The sequence below is a fragment of the Gossypium hirsutum genome, chromosome A10, assembly GCF_007990345.1.
Source record: "Gossypium hirsutum isolate 1008001.06 chromosome A10, Gossypium_hirsutum_v2.1, whole genome shotgun sequence".
NCBI lineage: Eukaryota > Viridiplantae > Streptophyta > Magnoliopsida > Malvales > Malvaceae > Gossypium > Gossypium hirsutum.
The window spans coordinates 412,859-431,830 of NC_053433.1; the positions used below are offsets into that span (position 1 = coordinate 412,859).

At 30.2% G+C, this 18,972-nt stretch overlaps 3 protein-coding genes across 3 annotated transcripts; 2 read left to right on the forward strand and 1 right to left on the reverse strand.

Annotated features, from left to right (window-relative positions):
• Positions 1-330: 330 nt before the first annotated feature.
• LOC107925158 (chitinase-like protein 1) lies at positions 331-2,865 on the reverse strand. Its single transcript, NM_001327246.2, has 3 exons — positions 2,227-2,865; positions 1,622-1,781; positions 331-1,088 (listed from the first exon to the last, which is right to left on the reverse strand). The coding sequence occupies exons 1-3, from the start codon at positions 2,621-2,623 to the stop codon at positions 668-670; spliced, it is 978 nt and encodes a 325-aa protein (NP_001314175.1). The 5' UTR covers positions 2,624-2,865; the 3' UTR covers positions 331-667.
• Positions 2,866-8,178: 5,313 nt separating this feature from the next.
• On the forward strand, positions 8,179-12,354 carry LOC107925159 (vacuolar protein sorting-associated protein 2 homolog 2). The gene is given in 12 exon segments (XM_016855752.2): positions 8,179-8,322; positions 8,408-8,467; positions 8,613-8,657; positions 8,999-9,037; positions 9,040-9,083; positions 9,848-9,952; positions 10,039-10,110; positions 10,408-10,479; positions 10,768-10,848; positions 10,966-11,001; positions 11,112-11,173; positions 12,105-12,354. Coding segments are annotated over 11 exon segments (657 nt in total). The 5' UTR covers positions 8,179-8,322; positions 8,408-8,430; the 3' UTR covers positions 12,169-12,354.
• Positions 12,355-13,208: 854 nt separating this feature from the next.
• Positions 13,209-17,535, forward strand: LOC107924908 (protein LSD1). Its single transcript, XM_016855484.2, has 8 exons — positions 13,209-13,506; positions 13,600-13,671; positions 14,492-14,605; positions 14,846-14,956; positions 15,414-15,526; positions 16,449-16,529; positions 16,655-16,708; positions 17,217-17,535. The coding sequence occupies exons 3-8, from the start codon at positions 14,494-14,496 to the stop codon at positions 17,256-17,258; spliced, it is 513 nt and encodes a 170-aa protein (XP_016710973.1). The 5' UTR covers positions 13,209-13,506; positions 13,600-13,671; positions 14,492-14,493; the 3' UTR covers positions 17,259-17,535.
• The last annotated feature ends 1,437 nt before the right edge of the window (positions 17,536-18,972 follow it).

The window sequence follows — 18,972 nt, forward strand, 5'->3', positions numbered from 1 at the left end:
CTTTTAATTTTAAATAATTACAAAATATCATTGAATTACAACCTAAACTTACTAATTTCGACTCATCATGCATTGATTTCTAATCGAATTATTTTCAATTTGTTGATTCAGCAACCATGGTTTTTCCATAGAACACCTCATACTAAACACAAGTTATGGATTATCTCAAGATCAAACCAAGTTGTTTTCACTCTCTAATTTTTGTAAAATACTTATTTCCAACACGAGTGCATGAAAATAAAAATAATTAATATAAAATCTAATAATATTAATACACACAAAATCCAAATAACAGGCCTAAAAAAAGAATATTCGTTTGAGAGAGAGAGAGGGAGAAGTAGCAACTTCCATAATAGCAAATAATTTTAGGAGACAAATTGAATAAAAATGGTGGTTCAATACATACAATTTTATATGAATGTCGTGGACAGCACAACAAGCATCAAATATATCAAAATCTACACGCACACAAAATGCAAATAATAAAGACCGCCTAACAGCAACAAATCAAACGTATATAACTATATATAATATCATGAAATTGATGGGCCCTTTTCTCACACCGACATAGACCATGATTTTACAACAACCTAATTGCCCAGCTCTCTTATTAAATTACCCTTCATTGACAACTACATTTTAACAATGAAATTGGCTGAACCAAAGATTAGGAAGCACTGGCAGCAGGTGGAGCTGGGGTTGGGTTGAATGCTTTCTGCTCGGCACAGCTTAGCTCCTCGTGTGGCCCTGCTTCCTCTCGCCCGACACCTAGTAAGTCAAGGTAATGAAGGTAATGGGAGATGATGATGTTCATGGGATCAATATCGCCTTGCCCGCAAGTGTAATCTCCGTAGAGAACGTTCATGGTGGAGCCAAAAGTAGGACCCCGTTTTTCCTCTGTGTCGTTCTTGGTTGGTTTCCAGTTGCCCACGAAAATGTCGTGTGCTGAAGGTTGGTTCTTCTTGATTGGGGTCATCCACCTCCAGATAGCGGCCTGGAAAGCAATAGTTGCGTTCTGCTCGAGATACTCAGGGTGGTGCAACAAATCAACTTTTATACCATCGCCAGCAGCTCCATAGTTGTAGTTCCTACAATCGTAAAGCCACTAGTAGTACTCAGTGGTCAAAAACTACTAATACAACTACAAATCACCTCAAAAACCTAGCACAAACATCCTATGTTATACACAGAGATGCACACACACACACACACATACATATGCATCCTACAAGTTTCCCAAAAGATGCACGTAAACTTGAACAGACACATAGGTCATTGATCCAAAAACAAAAGGCACAGATGAACTTGAACAGACACATTCCTACTATGTTACGTGGACTCAGTATGAGTGTCAAACACGGATATACAACCAACAGGGATAAGCTGAAGTTTCTCCAAGATTCCTATGTTTTTGGAGAGTTATCGGAGGAACATATCTTATATCCATATCTAGAGATATACAATGGAGCCAGACATCATTATTTCAAGAAAGATTGAATCGTTTAATCAGAATAGTTACTCGAACAGGCAATTCAAAACTTAATCAGTGACAATGACAAAGTGCAGATGAAAAAATTTGAATAAACGTTTCAATCCTAACCAGAAAAGGTACTATACGAACCAGTAAATTGGCAAAGCACCACGGCCATAGTATTGAGCTCCAGGGGCACATGGATACATGTATTTGTAGTAATCATCACAGTAATCCTGGCTAGGACTCATTTCTCTCTTGAAGCAAAGACCCCATGCCAACGGTCCTCCGTCTATGACACCATCTCCACCTGAAAAATCATTTAGCACCATTAAAAAATCTGCACAGTTGCTCAACTAACAATAAACTATTATTGATAAACATCAAAGATCATCGCTCACCCAGTGCGTTAAACCAAGATGTTTATTGCATTTCATCTGAAAATCGAGCATAGACCATGAAACTTCAAAACATCCTTAAACATCGAAAATCAAAACATGCCTCGAGATCTTAGTTATTTTTAAAAATGTTTGGTTTCATTCAAGCAATTTATCAAACACCTAAAAGGACTGCGATCTGAGAGGAGGTAATTTGCCCCAGAATGTAGAGCTTATAATATTCAACAAATTACTTGAACAGGAGACTTTCAATACCAATTTATAAGCTTCAACGATTGGGGATCTCGCTAAATATGCAGTCAATTTCAAAATTAACCAGAATCAATACTAATAAAAAGAACAATAATAAGAACTCACAAGATGTCTTGGCGCCGACATGTGCAAGAAAAGCCGCGACTTCCTTCATTTGCATACGCTTACCACCAGTAGTCCCAAAACCCAAAGGCTCATAAATGGAAGCAGCCAAAATAAAAGAATGGTAATCCCAAAATCCAACAGCATGAGCCACCGGCGAATTCCTTTTAGCAAACAGGTCCTCAAATTGATAAACCTGGAAGACATCTGAAACCGTTTTGTTGCAACAATATTTCGACCAGTAGGAACATTCCCATCCTTGTATACACTGCTTCTCACCCTTATGTTTCCTGACTCGAATCTTCTTATCATCATCACCATCAGCATCAACCATTAAAGCGAGATTCACAAGCAAAGCCACTGTGAGAATCAAAGCAGTGGCTTTCTTGAAGTCAGCCATTGTTGTTGTCGCTTAGAGCTGAAGAAAAATAAATGGTTTTTTTTTCAGCTGATTTTCGTTTAGGGTTAATGGGGGAATTGATTGAGCTTGTTTTTAAGGAAAGGGGAAATGAAAAGGAAAGGTGTTAGATCGAAGGTCTATTTCATGGTGTTCTATAAGCCAGTGGTGTGTTTTTGAGCAATGGTTAAATGTCGAACATGTTTGGAATGATCTGACGGTGGATATGGGATTAGATGTTCGAGCTTTAGGTAATACCAGGCTGGATTTTGGAGGAAAGAAGCTAATGAAGAGTGGCCCCACCAAATGCTCCACCGACAGCCGCGGGAATAAGAAAATTAATTAAAATTATTAAAATAAAAAGGGTAAATATATTAATAGTCATTCAACTATAATTTTTTTCCTTTTATCATGTAACTATGAAAAGTAACAACTTGATCATCCAATTATTCAATTAGCTTTTTGGTATAATTGAGTGGACAAAAAAGAAAAAAATTATAATTAGATGACCTCTACAGTAGTTTACCCATTAAATTTATTAAAATAAAAATAAGTAAATGTGTGGGTTTTCACTGTTTTGACTTCAATTTACTTGTCACTTCCAACGTAACTGTTTTGCCTTGGACGTAGAAATTGGTAAACCGGCGAGCCGGGTTATTTTTGTCTAATTTTCAGGGTGATTCCGGTTGGTTTCAGTTTAAATTTTAATTTTTTTAATTTTAAATAAAAATTTGGTTGGATTTTTTATTTTCTAATTTTAGGTTTTGAATTTCATTTTAATAATTAGAAAATTATTTTTTTTAAATTATTCAAACAAAATAAATTATCACTACTTTTCTTACAAAATAATTATATACGAAACTAGTAGAAAAATCCTGATTAAATATAACTTGAACAAATAATGTTGTTTAAAATAGAGAACATTCTACTAGTTTTATTAGGGAGGAGGTGGGTGGCGCACCCTAGTAAATGATAGTAGTGTGGCAACCTCTCTCTCTTATTATGAGAGGATTTAGATTTTTTTTGTATTTGGTCCAATTGTATATATTTTTTGAATTTTTAATTTAATACTTTATAATATAATTTAATCTAATACTTGGTTTTTATTTCTCAATATAAATATAATGACTAATTAATTTAAATCTATTTTTGAACTTTAATCATTCCATTATAATTAATTAAATAATAATTAGAAAACCCTAAATTAATCTTCAAGTCATTTCTATTCTCAATGAAAAACTCATTTCTCCAATTTTATCATTTCCATTCATTTATGTTCATTTAATTTTATATTAAATTTATTTATGGTTTCAACGAACTAGCGAAAAGTTTGATTAGACATATATGATTAGGGCTCAAGTAAATTATAATTAAGTTTCAATTTTTCACTTATTAATTATAAATTTGTTTAGTCAAAGTAATTCCATTATAGCATTGTGACTAAGCTCTCTCTAGTTATATATCATTGTGAGAGCTAAACAATAAATGCTCGTAAATGATCTTATCATAAGTGTGTTACTCTCATGGAACATCGTTAATCTTATTGGGATAAATTCGTTCTCCCAATATGATTCTATTTTATCTCATGTAGTTACATATTCATTTGTGAAAAGTCAATTACTATCAAATAATAATCAAGTCGTGTATCACGAAGACAAGCGACATGTGGTCAAGTTTACTTTTCATCTATCATGTAATGCCGATAAAAATATATCATTTACCCTTTAGTCGAACTATGAATTCCATTATTGTAAATGATGTTACTGCATAAGTCGTATACCTAATGCACTAGCTTTCGGTTCATTATCTATTTAAACTTGAACTTTTATTTATATTAAAGTATATGAGTCATACATACAAATTTTATCACTCACTCAATATTAAGGTGTACCACACTATGAATGTCGTAAGTGAAATAAATCCATAAACGGATTTAGGATCTTTTCTACTTAGGTATTGTCCGATGTACTATCAATCCAGTCAATCACATTTTTGTTTCTATCTTACGAGGGTCATTTGCTCTAATGCTCAAGAGAAAACATCTCTCAAATTGCACTTGGTAGATAACATATTAGTTTTTGAATCGATTTGCTTATTTCCGATTAGACTAATAACATGTTTAGGTTTATTTACTAATACAAATTGTCTTTCTGTATTACGATTTGACCACATAACATCACTTAGTACTAGTTAAACGTTAGATAATCAGTGAGCCAATATTTGCTTCAATTTTGTTTTGCATGTAAAAATATTAATGATAATATATAAAGGGTATTAATATAATAATAATTTTTTATTAAACCAATTTGTTTGAAAATTACAAGTATATTTAGACAAAAATGCTACAATAAGGGGACTAGATCCCAATATAAACTTTTTATCTTATAGTGGGACCGCATACATTAAATCAAATAAAATTGTGAGCAATTTTGAAAACGGTAAACTTCACCCTTAATAGCTAAAAATATGGGTAAGTTTTCGTTTTTGTCACTTAACTAAAAAAAGTCAATTACTAAACTAGTCAAAAGTTTTATTAAGTCATCATGCTGTTAAGTTATTTAAAAAAAAGATTCACCAGCGAGTTCCAAGCGACAATTCAATGATCGGCATAATAGATTAGTACCCATTGACAAATTTAAGAACATACATTTGATCCAAGTCAATTTGGCAATCAACGTCAAAGATCAAAGAAAAAAGTTGTTTGACTTTTGGTTTGCAAATTCGTGACATCCAAAGTTGTTCCATAAAAAAATATCGAACTATAAAAGAGAAAGGAAAGAGAGTTTTCAATTGGTGCATACAGTGCGAACAGATAAAGCCATATAACATCGATTGTAACAACCCGATAACTTAGATGAAAATTTTTGAATAGTTCAGTGACCAAATGAAAAAACTTACCCATAATTTAGTGATTAGTTTACTCTTTTGAAAAGCCACTTATTGTGATGAAATTTGAACTACTCAAATCTCCTATTAAGATTACTTGTAAGATTCAAACAAATGATCATTACCAACTAAAGTTATGCTTTAACCATCAAGGTTAATCTTCAACTCTAATTTACACGAACGAGTAAATAACATATAAATATCAATAAAAACATTTTTTAAAATTAAATATTTTAATTAATAATAAAATCAAATATATTAAATTTAAGTACGTTAAAAAAACTTTTATCAGAAATTATATATTATTTAATATCTTATTCTCTTGAAGTAGAAAATAATTTTCTTTTAAAAACAAAAGATGACAAATATTTGAAAAATGTTTTAGAAAATTTCAAAATGAAATATAATGCTATTGAAAAAGAAAAAGGAAAAGAAATTGTTTTGAAAATGAAAATTGAATGGTTGAGCAAATAAAATGAATTTATTTTAAAGATCTATAAAAGAAATAAAGTGTGAATAATTTTAGAGATCTCTACTTTAAATAGTAAATACTAAAGTTTGGGTATTAAAAAAGGTATATTGTAAAATTTAGCTCTTAATATTTATATTTTTTTCTCAATTTGATTATTATTATTAAATTCGACCTTTAACCTTTTAATAAGAGTCAAAATTCATTATTAACATTTTGAAAAAGAGTTGAAATGATGTTTTTTTTAATGAACTCTAATTAAAATGTTAAAATTTTAAACACGACAACCTGCATGATTATCCATATATACTCCATGCTAATTTATTTGAATTTTTATGAAATTTTTATATGTTTAATTTGATATTTTTTATTTTATAAATTTTAAATTATGCGTTGATGTAATATATAAGATAAATGGTTTTATGTTAGCATGACATGTACATGGATTGCCATGCGAGTTATCAAGCCAATAATATTAAAAATTAATATTTTAATCATCATTTCTGTTAAAAAATAATTTAACTTTTTTTTAAAAAGGATAAAGGCTAAAAAGGTCAAATTTTAAAAAAATAAATATTAATGACTAAATTTAATATTATACCTAAAAAAAATAAGGGAAACAAAGAGACAGAGAGAGCGCAATGCACCAAGTTTGAAGACCGCTAAGTATAAAACAAGTTTGATAGGTTAAAATATGTTTATAAATTTCAACATTTTTCTTTATAAATTCTAGTATAATAAATTTCGAGATTTAATTAAATGTCTAAAATTTTAAATATTATTATTCTATTTAAAAAAATTAGTGTAATTATTGATATTAATAATAATATTTTTATCAAAATTTGAGATTACTACAATAATACAATCATATTAACTTTAAAAGCAAACCATTCTAAATCAACAAGGATAATACATAATAGCAGAATTTGGTAAGGATAAAACAAGTTTAAATAGTTATAATTTTGAGATATAATCCATATAATTTAAATATAAAAAAAATATATTTTGGACTTAAAAAAATTAAATTAATTGTTGTTATCATTAATATTTTTAATTTTGAACGTCTCAAAATTTGATACAAAAATTTTCATACAATTATACTAATTTTAAAACTAAATCATATTATTTAAAAAATAAAATAAAATAAAATAAATCATTATAAATAATATCCCCTTTGTAACCATATCTATAATAAGTAAAAATTGAAAAAAAAAACCCTAAACATAACAACCATTTAACTAAAAATTTAAAAGTATAATAATTTATTTAGCATCTAACTTCAAAGAAATAATCACATTAGCCCTTTATTTAATATATATATATTTTATTTTTTTAACTATTAAATTTGCGTTTTTGGTCAAATAATATCAAAATGGATGGAAAAATTAATATTTTTTAACTTCGCTAATGTGGCATACACATGAATTACTACATGGATGGCACATCAACATTTAATCAAATTTAAAATTTTTTAAATTTTTTAAAAATAATTAAAAAAGTAAAAAAATATATTTTTAAATATTTTAAAAATTAATTGAATGCTGACATGTCATTCACGTGTATCTATCATCAAAATTAACAAATATTAAAATTTCCATTTATTTTGGGTGATTTGATAAAAAAAACAAGTTCAATGGCTAAAAGGGGCGGAAAATTAAATGGAGGGTTAAAATGATATTTTATAATAAAGTTGGAGGACCAAAAAAGTCATTATGCCAATTTTAAATAAAAATAGTTTTGAAATTTTTAAATAAAATTGAAATATAAAATTATAGGGTAAACTACACTTAGAGACGTTAAATTATTAGTAAATTTATGTTTTAGTCACTCAACTTCAAAAAAATTACAAAATAGTTATTGAATTATTCAAAAGTTTTTATTTAAATTATTAGGCTATTAAAATAAGTGTTGTATGGCCTTCTTTGTTTGCATTGCCTACACCTATCGACTTGGATATAAAGTATGTTTTTTTACTTGTTAATTGGTATTGATCTACTGTACTCATCGTTGAATCATCATTTGATTTAGTGACTTAAATGAAAAATTTTAAATAATTTAATAATTATTTAATAATTTTTTAAAATTAAGTGACTAAAATATAAATTTACTAATAATTTAATAAAAGGAGTTTACCCAAAATTATAATATCACTAATATCAATGAATTATAAAAATATTAGAAAAAGACGAAGCCTAGTAACGGCTAGTTTGTGGTGCGAGGCCACTATAAGGCGTACCGTTGGAGAGTATAAGAGGCGCACCGCATTGGCACGCTCCTTGAAGCCGAAGACATTTTCACGCGCTCACACTGCTCTTGCGTCTCTTATTTCCATTCAAAGGGGTTTGAAGTGATTTCCTCGCAGAATATACATTTCTTCTTTTTTTGCTCTCACATAGCTATTGGTTTCTTAGGGTTTTTGTTTGTTTTTGAAGGATAAACCAGTGAAGTTAATCTCATGTTGAAGATCTTCAAGAAGAAAACATCTCCCAAAGGTATTTTAGATTTGATTCCATCGTGCTCTCTTTTTTCTTTTTCCTGCATTTTGTGGTCGTTCTCTAATTGCTCACTTCCTCTGCTAGTTCTGTTTTACTGTGTGTTTTTTTTTCATTATTTTTATTTATTTATTTGTAATTCCAGATGCTTTGCGGACGAGCAAGAGAGAAATGGCGGTTGCAACACGAGGTATGTGTTTTTTTTTTAATTTCTATATGGACTTCACATAAAATCTTTGTTGCTGGCGCTTTTTCATTTCTCCTAAATTATACGAATCGGACATCTGTGTTCTGAAACATATTTGATTTGAATGAGTGATTATGATTCTCGAAATGTAAGGAAAAATGCTTACCTGAAAGTTGAATTCTTAGATTTTGGATTGAAGTTTGTTCATTCTTCCGTTGGAGCTGAAGTTTTATGTGGAATCATAAGTTTGGCAATTCTAAAATAGAATCGTATGTTTACTTTGATGTTTTAAACTGTTTTCCTTTGTTCTAGATTGCTCTAATGACTTGCCTGTTCCTTTTTAGGCGTTGAACGGGAGATTGCGTCTCTTCAACTGGAGGAAAAAAATTGGTGGCAGAGATTAAGAAGACGGCCAAAACTGGAAATGAGGCAAGTTTAATTCTGGATTGGTTCGAAGAAATGAGCTGTAGTAGTGTAATTTAGTTGAAAAGGGGAAATAAGTTTAATCAATGAAGTTTAAGGTTGTTTATATTTTCGAATTTTAACTTAAGGCTACTTTAACATTGGTAATGAAGTTGTAAAATTCAATGGTTGTTTCAAACCTAGATGATTCTTCTGATTATTCATGTGAGGCATGGACATAAGAACGATACCTTTTAGTTCAATGAGCATGGCATAAGAACCAGCTTATTCTATGATTTATAACATTTAAAATGCTCAAGTTTTGGGTGTAAACCTCTTGACTGTGTTTATGATGATAACCAATCGAATTAGCTTTATGTCATCAAATTCTGCCATTTGCTATGTATGAGGTGCATCTGTTAGTTATTTGCAACTTTTGGGGCTGAAACATTTTGCATTATGACTATGTTAAAGTTGCACAAGTGGGTTAAAATTTACATACCAAGGCTTTTCATATAAAACAAGTTGCAAATTGATAAAAATATTTACGTACAGCTAAATGCACACCTTATCATTACTAGAAGCAGAAATTTAAATATTGCCATTTTGTAATGTCAAATGTTAAAAGATCCATAAACAGCTCACCATATGTTTACGGAAGTTGTTTGTATGTTAAGATGATTTGTTGTAATTCAAGAACTCTGCCACTGGTGTTTGCTCAATTAATTCCCTTAATTCCCCAAACACTCAGCTTATTCCTTTGTATTTAATCTCCCATATGTGTTTCTCAGGCTGCTACGAGAATTTTAGCTCGCCAACTTGTACGACTGCGTCAACAGATAACTAATTTGCAGGGGAGTCGTGCCCAAATTAGAGGTGTCGCAACTCATACACAGGTTGAGTTTCTACAATAAATCATTGGTTCTTGGGGTGATTAAAGTTTGTACGCCAGTACCTCATATTTCATTTTATGTGTTCACAGGCATTATATGCCAGTACCTCGATTTCTACTGGAATGAAAGGAGCAACTAAGGCAATGGTGGCAATGAACAAGGTAGGTACTTAAAACCTTGCTTTGGTAAATGTTTTACGATGTTTTTTTATCAACCGTGAAGTCCTTTTGAAAAAAAAAATCGTGTTGATTTTTGGATCGGAAGCTTTTTAGCTTGGCTCTAGTGACAGAAGTTTTGGAAATAAGGAATCAATGAATTTATTGGCACAGAAGATTATATTCTGGAAAGCATTATACTTCCATGTTTTGTTTTGCAGTACGACTTATCGCAGCTTCTTCTTACTCTTTGGGGCTAGATTGTTCTCATATTTGACAATTTCATTTTCTGTCCTTTTGCAGCAAATGGCTCCCGCAAAGCAAGCAAAAGTAATAAAAGAGTTCCAAAAGCAGTCGGCACAAATGGATATGACGGTACTCTTCTTTTTTTCTTGGGATAGTTTTTAGATTCTCTCTTCATACAGTCTTTAGCCTTGAGAACATACCTAGAAAGTGATGCAGTGTATACTAACACATGACGGAGTCTTGTGAACATGACGTTGAGTGCTGACAATTAATTAAGATCAATTCACTTTGTCCTCAGTGCAAGGATACATTCTTGGTTCAAACGGAAATCTTTGCAAGAGAAACTTAGAGCTTGGATCAGCTTGTGCGAGAGTGTTTTATGTTCTAGTAATGGTTGTTTGGATGTATATTTTACAGATAGAGATGATGTCGGAAGCTATTGATGAAACTTTAGATAAAGATGAGGCCGAAGAGGAAACGGAAGAGCTCACCAACCAGGTGAGATATTTTATTTACTGATATATATTTGTTTTAATTTCTTTTTTTGTTTCATTGCCATTGTTCCCATTAAGTTTTTCCCCTACTACTCTAATTTATAAGCTTTTAACTGATCAGGTGCTTGATGAGATTGGTGTGGATATTGCTTCTCAGGTTGGATTCTTGAAATTGACCTTACAAAAAAATTTCTGTAACATGTTCCGTTTTTCTAATTACGAGAGATGTGTCAATAAAGGCTTAACCTTGTCCCATTTTTTTAACAGTTATCTTCAGCTCCAAAGGGTCGGATTGCATCAAAGAATGCTGCTCCCCCAGTTAATGTCAAGTATGTATGAGTTTTCTCGAGCAAAAGCTTCATAATTCAAAATTTTTTGTCTGCGTCTGTTAATTGAACTTAAAAAACTTGAGCATTCTTTTCCTTGATCATTCACAAAGTACTCTACAAACAACCATGTGATGTTTGGTAGAGTACGAGACTCTTAGTTCTAATGATTAGGGTCTGATCCCTGACAACTTCATATCACTGTATATTCCACTCCCACTAACCCCCAGCCTACATCCCCAATGCTTTCTTTTGATACCTAGGAGCTGATTATTGAACTAAAGGTATTACCTGAAATTGATGTTTCCTAAAACTGTTAATTCAAATTTTATGGTCAAATTATATAGAATGTACTGTACTATGCATTTTTGTCTTATTTAGTCCTTTTGTTATAATTTGATCATTTCTAGTATTTCTAGTATGGCATTATCTGAAACTGATATTTTTAAAACTGTTTTATAAAAATCCAATAAGCATGAAAGATGGACTACTTAAATTTTTAGGTCAAAATATATAGGTCTTATACTGTGCATTTTTTGTGACTTTAGTTCTACAATAATTTGGTCACGTGTTTTTTAAAAACTTATGATGTTGTCTTTGGCATTTTTGGTACAATTTGATGAATACATTTTCGCCTTTTGATAGTTTTTTTCTTTTAATGTGTGAAAAAATTGTATACAAAATATTAGTCTCATCATCACAAGAAAAAAAAATAAGCCATCAAATTATCTGCTCAAGATTGAAAAGTAAAAGAACTAGAAATGATCATTATAGTGGAGAGACAGAATTTGACAAAAACTTTATGTTTTACTTTGTTTTTCGAAAGTGTTGTGTATGGAGAGTATGTTACTTCACCTTCACACAAATCCTCTAGAAACATTCACGTTGGGCACACACCCAAGCTTTGACAAATCTTGTTGGTGACTTGGTGCAGGTCCGAGCCTACTACTGATGTTGATGATCTTGAGAAAAGATTGGCATCTCTACGACGACTTTGATGACAAAAAGAAGGGAAATGTGTAAATGATATGAAGTACAAAACAAATTCTATATATTTATATATTATTATATTCATGAAGGACATAGCTGAAATTATATATATGTTAGATAATGACCCGATACCTTATAATTTCCTTAGATTGATGATTTATTTGCTATTTTTATAGTAGTCGTTTTATTTTAAATTTTGCTCGATTTTTATTTCTATAGATAGCTCCATTTCTATTTGCTTTTCTTTTTCTTTTTCTCAATTGGATGCATTTTTTTGAACCAATTTGATATTTAATTTAAATAAATTAAAATGGTATTTGAGCTATTTCAATTTAATATTTAGGGTACTTTTCCTAAATATTTATTGCAATGGTCTGACATCAAATTGACTATTGAAATTGAACTAATATATTAAATTGGGACAAAAGAAATACCAAATTAAAAATTAATGTCAGGTACCAAATTAAATATATAAATATTGATATATATTTTTAATTTTTACTTTTGATATTGATTAGTCATTTAAGTTTTTTTAGTTATAAGTACAATTAGGATTAATAATAAATAATATTAGGATTAATAATAAATAATATACATTTAAATAATTATTATTATAATTAATCATTATAAAAGACGAGTATAATTTAAAAATATAAAACATAAAATTGGATAGAGTTCACTTCAATTAAAATGGAATCTGAATTGAGAACTATATATGATATTTACGCATGGTTAGACTCGAATAAAATTTTTAGGATATGTGTATTATTAAATTCAAATTTAATAATTTAGTGACTTAAATAAAAAAAATTAAATAATTCAACAAAATAATTTAATGATTATTTTAAAATTTTAAAGTTAAATTTTGTAATGCACCCAAACTTTTATTAAATCTAAATTTATTTCTATTTAAATAAAAATTAAATGTGTAACTTATTACTTTTTTTTTACAATAATATTTTATTTCTAAATTAATCAAATAATTTTAAAAATATAACAGTAATTTTTCTTTTCAAAACCGAGTTGAAGGTCCTGCTGAACATTTATTACAAATCAGCCAAATGGGTTAACAAGAAATTCTTTTCGTAAGAAACCAAATTTCAACGAAATCTCCTGATCCAAACAAACCCAAACTTTATTTATTAAAAAGAAAAATAATAAAGAAAAGTAAGCAAGAAAGAAAAAAAAAGAAGAAACTCGCTCTTCTAGTTTGACCCAAATTCACGTAATTACGGGATTCCTAATTTACGCCGATCTCATCGTATTTGGAAAAATCACAGCTTACAATTTTCGTTTTTAATACCGTTATTATATTTGTTGTATTCAAATTCCACGTCTTCTTAAAGGTAAAATGAACTTCCATTTTTTTGTTTTTGTTTTCCAAAGGAAAAAATACTTGTTTTTTTACGATTTTGTTGGGGGTTTAATTTGCTTGACAGGAGCTTTGGATCTCAATTCGATTGCTTCCCGAAGAATTCGAATAATTTCGTCGTTGAAGGAAGGGAAATCGGGTATTTCTTTAACATTCTTTCGGGTTTTAATTTCGATCTATCAATGTTCATTGTTAGTATTTTTTTTTCGGATTAGAGTTATCGTATATGAAAATTCAAATTTCTCTTTGTAAATTAGATTTCAAGTTTAAATTAGCTAGGGATTTTAGAAAAAAAGAGGAGGATTAATTAATTCTGCTGAGATGTTGCTAGATATATGATTCAAAGGGCTTTGTTTTAACGGAAAAAGATGCTTTAAATGATTACTTTACACCATGTTGCTAGATATCTGATTTCAATTTTCATGCTTCTTTTTTTTCCTCAGAATTTGGTATTTGGAATCCTTTATCTTGGTTTTTATTTTATTGTGAATGTTAACGCATATGATTTTAGTGCATGTAATACTTAAAGAGAGAGAATTCTCATTAAGTAACTTATAAATGCAGCTATGTTGATTGGCTCAAAAGTATGCCCAATTTTTTCCATGCTGTTCTCATTTATTTGGAGATCATTTCCCGTACCTGTGTCTGAATATGTCCAAAAATTAGAAATCGGATCAACATAGAATGCTAGTTGTTAACACGTCTTGCTGTCAGGTTTTTTATTACTATTAGAATTTTTTCTTGACTAGTAATTTCAGTGATTTTGAATGTTTGGGAGGATGTTAACCTCTCAGGGTCCTGTTGGTTCATAGAGACTGAATTGGGTTAATGTATGAGATTTTGCTACCCTCTGCTTTAAATTGAATCTCAAAACCAGTATTACCAAATTTAAATGGATATTGATGTTATAATGGGGTTTTAGAGAGGTATCTTTTCATGGTTCTTTTCAATGATTGCAGATATGCAGAGCCAGATAGTTTGCAGTGGGTGTAGGAGCAATCTTCTTTATCCTAGAGGAGCTACAAATGTTTGCTGTGCATTATGCAATACAATTACACAAGTCCCTCTCCCTGGTACACTTCATTTTTTAGTCTTGTTGATTGCAAATATAAAACCGTGCATCAATTTTCCAAAGTTGTGAGCAGTTATTAGTTTTCAGTATCTTTGGCATGATTAGCTGAAATTCTTCATAAAGTTGGTAAAAGTTTCTTATGTTTGTACTTCTTTGTGGCATTATTTAAATATGTAAATGAGCTAAATATCCAATAAGAGTCTTATGGCTTGGTAACCCATGTTTTAAATTAACGCTGCAGGGATGGATATGGGTCAACTCATATGTGGAGGTTGTCGAACATTGCTAATGTATGCACGTGGAGGAACAAGTGTGAGATGTTCTTGCTGTCACACCCTTAACCTTGCACCAGGTATACTAAATTGACTCTCTGCATGTAACGTCAGGAACTGCTGAATTGTTACTATTTTTGGACTTCAAGTCAAACTTCATGCTTTTGATTGAGTATTTGTTTCTTTCTTCAACTTTTTCTGCTCTGTAAACAAGTTTTAGGGAGTGTGGTTCAGTTTTCAAGAGCCAAAATGCATTCCTTGTGGATATCTTTTGTTACTGTTGTATTCCTATTTTGACATCTCTTTTTTTAGTAGCAGTCTGAGCTACTTTGACTGGTCAAAGATCTTCATATACTTCTAAACTTTGTCTTCTTTGATTCCTCATGTTTTTTTATTGGATTTCCAGGTTGTCTTGGTACTGCTAGTAGTTTATTCTATATGTTACTTGTTCATTTCTTCTTCCTCTCTTTCAGTTTAGTTGTTTCTAGATTGTTTTCTGACTTCTTTCTTTCTTGGATCATATGACCATGAAAAAAGCACCCAACCAGATAGCTCATATCAATTGCGGGCACTGCCGGACAACATTAATGTATCCATATGGAGCTCCATCTGTCAAATGTGCTATCTGTCAATATGTTACTAATGTTGGTGTAAGTATGATTGAATTGATTAAACTTTTTATTAGCACATTTATTATCAGCATGCGGAATATCTTCAGAATTGGTTGAGATTTTGAGATTTACTTATAGGTCCGTATTCATTCCTAATTTGCTTGATAGTAATCATTCTTTCTCTTCTTATCTTATTACTTATTTTCTGATTTACAAAGTCATATGATGCAAGTTTCAGTTGTTCGTGATCTTTAAAATTCTTTAGCAATATTTCTGTATGTATTTGCAATGATAAACAAAAATAATCATTTTTTATTGTTTTGGGTCTTCTGTCAGCCTATTTTGTCTCTTTCTGAGTGAATTTGGCTTTGGGGTGTACCTCTCGGACTTGGTTTTACTCCCCCGCTTCTTGAGTGATTACTCTTGTTGATCTCTCTTCTAGACCCTCCTCTGTGCGATCACCATTGCAATTGATAGTCGAATCTCTGAGTAGTGATTGATAAATGCAAGTCTTGATCAGTTTTAGTGGGCTTTTTATCTATGGTCCTTTACTTCTCAAATATGCAAAATTTTCTCCATCATAACCGCATTAGGAATTAGTTCTTAAAAACCTATGTTCCTACAACTTTGCATCTTGCTTGAAGTACCTGTGTTCTGCACATATTCCGACATTGTATAGGGATATGATTCTCCAAATACATGAAAAAACATGGAAAAAATTGAATATACTCATATCCGACACTCGTATCTGAGTAACATAGTTATAATCTGTTTGCTAAGCTATATTTTGAACATAATAGTTCCTTGTACTGTAAATCTGCCTAGCACTATTCTCTATTACGTTCATGAAATTAATATTTTCAAGCAGCATTATGGGATATACAGTGTATGTATTTTTGTCTATGGTGATAATCTATTTGGAGGTTTACCTATCCCTCACTCCATATTTCTCATCTTTCAGACGGGCAATGCAAGGGCTCCATTTTGCTTTAACCGACCTAATCAAATAGCTTCTGCAGGGACCATGCCATCTACTTCAACAGTAAGTTTCCGTAGTTAGTTTTTGTTTTTGTTCTTGTTCTTTTTATTACAAGAAAGTGTAGATGGTTGAGTTAATAAACTTCTTACCTAATCTAACCCTTTTGCTTTCTATGCTGGAATTCACAGAGCCAAACAGTTGTGGTTGAGAATCCCATGTCAGTCGATGAGAGTGGAAAATTGGTAAATATAGTTATAATTATGGTAAAAGTACCATGGAGGCCCTTGCACTAGTAGTCAGATTGTATTATGCCCGTTCTACTAAAAAAGAAAATAGGCAAATTAGTTCCTGTAGATTAGATTAAAGAGCAAAGTGGTCTTTTTGTTAAAAAATTTCATCCAATTATATTGTTAAAAGCTGGTCCATGTACATCAACATAAGGTACTTGTGGCATGCCACATGTCAGTTTCTGGTTATTCCGTTAGCTACACCGGTTTTTAACAATACAAATGAATGAAATTTTTAATAGAAAGGAACAATTTGCTCTTTGATTTAACATACAGTGACTAATTTACTCATTTTTTGAGTAGATGAGGTAAAATGCAATCGTACTCCTAGTACATGGGCCCCCATAGTACTTTTACCTTTATTTACATATCTTTAATATGTTGTGCTTTCATTTTCTTGAGCTTTGGTATATATAAGCTGAAAATGGTGTGGGGCTGATATATTTTTGATATCAACTCTCAGGTGAGCAACGTCGTGGTCGGCATAACAACAGATAAAAAATGATCCAAAAGGAATTTTGAGTTTGATTACTCCATTTATTTGAGCACGACGCAAACAAACAACATACATTTATTTTGATTGCCTGGAAATTGGTTTGTGTATAATATATATAGTACGAGTATAGCATGTTGGAAATGGAGAGGCATGAACATTTAATTTAGGGAAAATGTGATGTATATTTTTGTGTATGAGAAAGATGGAGAGTACAATGTTAAAAAAAACCGGATCGGTATTCGACCGTCATGTCCGGTTTTATAATCCATGGGACAGTGTCATTTTACATGTGGATTTTTGGAAGTGAAAATGTATGATGCGTATTTAGAATAATGTTAAAAACCGAACTGGAGTTTGACCGGTTGGTTGATTTGGTCCGGTTTATAAATCATGAGAGAGTATCATATGGATTTGCAAAGGTGAAATAATGTAGGGTTATTGAGTATAAGGTTTATTTCATTTTAAGGGTTTTATCCTTTAAATTTTATAATAAAGCAACTTATTAGTCTATTTTGTTGCTAATTTTAGTCTTATTTTGTTTTAATTCCTTTAAGAAATAGTTTCTTAGTTAATACAATCACACATATTAACATTCCCTTTTCTGATATACAATATGCAAAGACTACAATTTTAAGTACAATTATGGATATATAGTCAGCGTAATTAAAACTAAATATAACTTAATAAAATTCACATGTAATAGTAGAGAGATACATATATTATTCAACAATTTAACTCTTTATTATTCAATAGATTTAATTATTTACATTCGTAAATCCTATCAATTGATCTGTATTTTTTATTTTTTATTTTTGAAAATAAATACATTCTATTGTCAATTCGACCGTGTTTTGAAATATTGGTTTTTATAGTAATTATTTAAATGTATTGATTATAACAATGCATTTGGTCTCCAATTCAAAAGCTATACATAACCTCAAACCTATGATAAAAAATAATAATTTATACTTATAACAAAAAGAGCGGCTCGAAACAGATGAGACTGGGGGAGACAAGTATAGGATGAAGTACAACACAAGCAAAACCAAAAGACAAAATCGTGGTTGGTTAGTTGTGTTTGCCGGTTTCTGTTAATACTGCGTGCGGTTTGTAATTTTATTACTATTCTTTATTTATTTTATCCAACCAGGCTTTTACCACTTATCACTTGCTTTTTTTAATTTTTTTTTCATATTAACCTAAATTAATTTGGGAGACTTATTTTTACGAAGAGTAATATTTAATTCAGATTCGGATAAAAATAAAATGAAATTTTAAAAAGATTTATGGATTTAAATTTGAATAATTTAAAAAATATATATGTTTGACTCATTGATATTTCTAAGTTCAACTCGTAACCTAATAATATGAGTTTTTATCGTTAAAAAAATTTATGGTTTTGCCTATTTTTGTACTTTTTAGATTTTTAAAATTTAGTCCTTTTACTTTTAATTTGATGAAATTAACTTTTGCTAAATGTGATTATGCGTTATCAATTATATTTTAATTTTTTAAATTAGAACTTTGGATATTAAAATATTATATTTTTAAATACAACAAAAAAAATTAATAGCGTTATTAATTGGATTGGACTATTATTTGATATATCAACGATATGATTTTTTTTACTCTACGAGTGTTTATTTTCAAATCAAACAAATAGAGGGGTTAAATTTTTGATAATAAAAGTAGAAGGATGAAAATAAAAAATTCAAAGAGTATA

Bases quoted from the DNA above. Each gene is read 5' to 3' on its own strand.
- LOC107924908 (XM_016855484.2), top strand. From the start codon at position 14,494: ATGCAGAGCCAGATAGTTTGCAGTGGGTGTAGGAGCAATCTTCTTTAT. The intron at 15,527-16,448 runs GTAAGTATGATT...CTCATCTTTCAG, and splicing joins AATATGTTACTAATGTTGGT to ACGGGCAATGCAAGGGCTCC. The intron at 16,709-17,216 runs GTAAATATAGTT...ATCAACTCTCAG, and splicing joins TCGATGAGAGTGGAAAATTG to GTGAGCAACGTCGTGGTCGG.
- LOC107925158 (NM_001327246.2), bottom strand. From the start codon at position 2,623: ATGGCTGACTTCAAGAAAGCCACTGCTTTGATTCTCACAGTGGCTTTG. The intron at 1,782-2,226 runs GTGAGTTCTTAT...ATGATTTTTCAG, and splicing joins TGTCGGCGCCAAGACATCTT to GTGGAGATGGTGTCATAGAC. The intron at 1,089-1,621 runs GTTCGTATAGTA...TTACGATTGTAG, and splicing joins GGTGCTTTGCCAATTTACTG to GAACTACAACTATGGAGCTG.